This window comes from Geospiza fortis, unplaced genomic scaffold (assembly GCF_000277835.1).
Source record: "Geospiza fortis unplaced genomic scaffold, GeoFor_1.0 scaffold102, whole genome shotgun sequence".
Classification (NCBI taxonomy): domain Eukaryota; kingdom Metazoa; phylum Chordata; class Aves; order Passeriformes; family Thraupidae; genus Geospiza; species Geospiza fortis.
In genome coordinates this window covers 2,578,038-2,579,626 of record NW_005054373.1, presented here as the reverse complement: position 1 = coordinate 2,579,626, position 1,589 = coordinate 2,578,038, and the positions used below count along the sequence as shown (strand labels likewise).

The following is a 1,589-nucleotide window of genomic DNA, read 5'->3' as shown; positions in this document are numbered from 1 at the left end:
ACCCGTGCCAGTGTAGTGCCATTCCGTGCCATGCCATGCCATGCCATGCCGTGCCGTGCCGTACCATGCCGTGGTGCCGCGGCCCCGCCCTGACAGCCACCTCTGCAGGCACCACCTGGATGCAGGAGATCCTGACGCTGCTCTTCAGCCTCGGCGACGCCCGCCCGGCCAAGACCATTCCCAACTGGGAGAGGGCGCCGTGGCTGGAGCAGATCTACTGCCGGGAGGCTCTGCGGGACACCGGGAGCCCGCGGCTCCTCACCACGCACCTGCCCGCCCCCGTGCTGGCCCCCGCCCTGCAGCGCAGCAAGGCCAAGGTCAGAGGGGTCCCCAGGGCTCTGGGGGTCCCTGCAGGGACATCCCACACCCACGGGGCTTCCCACAACCGGGGAAAGGCTGGGGGATTTCTGAGCGGGGTGCAGGGGAATCCCCCCGGCTGCGGGGGTGACGCTGTGGCCCTCCAGGTGATCTACGTGGCCAGGAACCCCAAAGACGTCGCTGTCTCCTTCTACCACTTCCACCACCTGGCCAAGTTCCTGCCCGACCCCAGCTCCTTCGATGCCTTCCTGACGCAGTTCCTCGAGGGCACAGGTAGGGACGGGCGGAGTCTGGGGGGGGACTCGGCCTCAGGGCCCCCCATCACCCCCTGCCTCCCCCCAGTGCACTACGGCTCCTGGTTTGAGCACGTCAAGGGCTGGCTGGGCCAGCGGCACCTCCTGGACATCCTCTATGTCACCTACGAGGAGCTGCACCAGGTGAGCCCCGCCGTGTCCCCGTCCCCGTCCCTGTCCCCGGTGCCCGGTGCTGACCGCGCTCCCGCCGCAGGACCTGCGGGGCACGGCGCAGCGCCTCAGCAGCTTCCTGGGGTGCCCGCTGGCACCGGGCACGCTGGCAGCCCTGGAGCAGCACTGCAGCTTCTCGGCCATGCGGGACAACGCCATGGCCAACTACTCCCTGATCCCCGCCGAGATCATGGACCACAGCCAGGGCCGCTTCATGCGCAAGGGTGAGCGGGGCCGGGGGGCTGGGGGCACCGCGGGGACACCGCGGGGACACCGCGGGGACAGGAACCCTGACTGCCTGTGCCCTGTGTCCCTCAGGGGTGGTGGGGGACTGGCGCAGCCACTTCTCCCCCGAGCAGAACGCCCTCTTCAACCGGCGCTACCAGGAGGAGATGGGGGACACGGAGCTGCCCGCGCAGTGGCCCATGGCCTGAAGGAGCCGGGCTCTGGGGGGACGCTGAGCCCTCACCTGCTGGCAACCACCACGTGGAGACCCTGCAGGGCCCCTCCAAACACCCCCTGTGTCACCCCTGCGCGGGGCTGGGGTCCCAGGCACTGTCTCTCCTCCTCCCTGGGTTCAGGGAGCTTTTCCTGCCCTGCACTGCGGCGCCCCCCTGGCCTCGCTCCCCCGGCCCGGGGCTGTGGCCGTGACCCCTCTTTCCGCCCATCCCGCCCTGCGGAAATAAATATTTATTGCTGTTCCCTGGAAGGCAGCCGTTCCCACAGGAGTGAGGCGGGAAGAGCTGCTGTTATCAGGAGCAGCTGCCGTTATCAGGAGCATATCGGGGTGGGGCCGCGTCCCCCGGA

The 1,589-nt window shown here is 69.4% G+C and overlaps 3 protein-coding genes across 3 annotated transcripts in view; 1 reads left to right on the top strand and 2 right to left on the bottom strand.

Annotated features, from left to right (window-relative positions):
* The window catches only part of DPEP1 (dipeptidase 1), a gene marked incomplete at its 3' end in the record, with an annotated part of 5,613 nt that extends 5,546 nt beyond the window's left edge, over positions 1–67 (bottom strand). Inside the window, exon 1 of the mRNA XM_031060129.1 lies at positions 55–67. Within this exon, the coding sequence (XP_030915989.1) occupies positions 55–67 (13 nt within the window). The remainder of the gene's footprint in view (positions 1–54) is intronic.
* On the top strand, positions 66–1,491 carry LOC102038069 (sulfotransferase 2B1-like). Its single transcript, XM_005424825.2, has 5 exons — positions 66–317; positions 465–591; positions 661–755; positions 826–1,006; positions 1,101–1,491. Exons 1-5 carry the CDS (start codon positions 66–68, stop codon positions 1,214–1,216), a joined length of 771 nt encoding a protein of 256 aa, XP_005424882.1. The 3' UTR covers positions 1,217–1,491.
* The window catches only part of CPNE7 (copine 7), a gene marked incomplete at its 5' end in the record, with an annotated part of 8,422 nt that continues 8,080 nt past the window's right edge, over positions 1,248–1,589 (bottom strand). The window contains one exon of the mRNA XM_031060128.1: positions 1,248–1,277. Coding sequence (XP_030915988.1) covers positions 1,248–1,277 — 30 coding nt within the window. The remainder of the gene's footprint in view (positions 1,278–1,589) is intronic.

Bases quoted from the DNA above. Each gene is read 5' to 3' on its own strand.
- LOC102038069 (XM_005424825.2), top strand. From the start codon at position 66: ATGCCGTGGTGCCGCGGCCCCGCCCTGACAGCCACCTCTGCAGGCACC. The intron at 318-464 runs GTCAGAGGGGTC...GTGGCCCTCCAG, and splicing joins TGCAGCGCAGCAAGGCCAAG to GTGATCTACGTGGCCAGGAA. The intron at 1,007-1,100 runs GTGAGCGGGGCC...TGTGTCCCTCAG, and splicing joins GGGCCGCTTCATGCGCAAGG to GGGTGGTGGGGGACTGGCGC.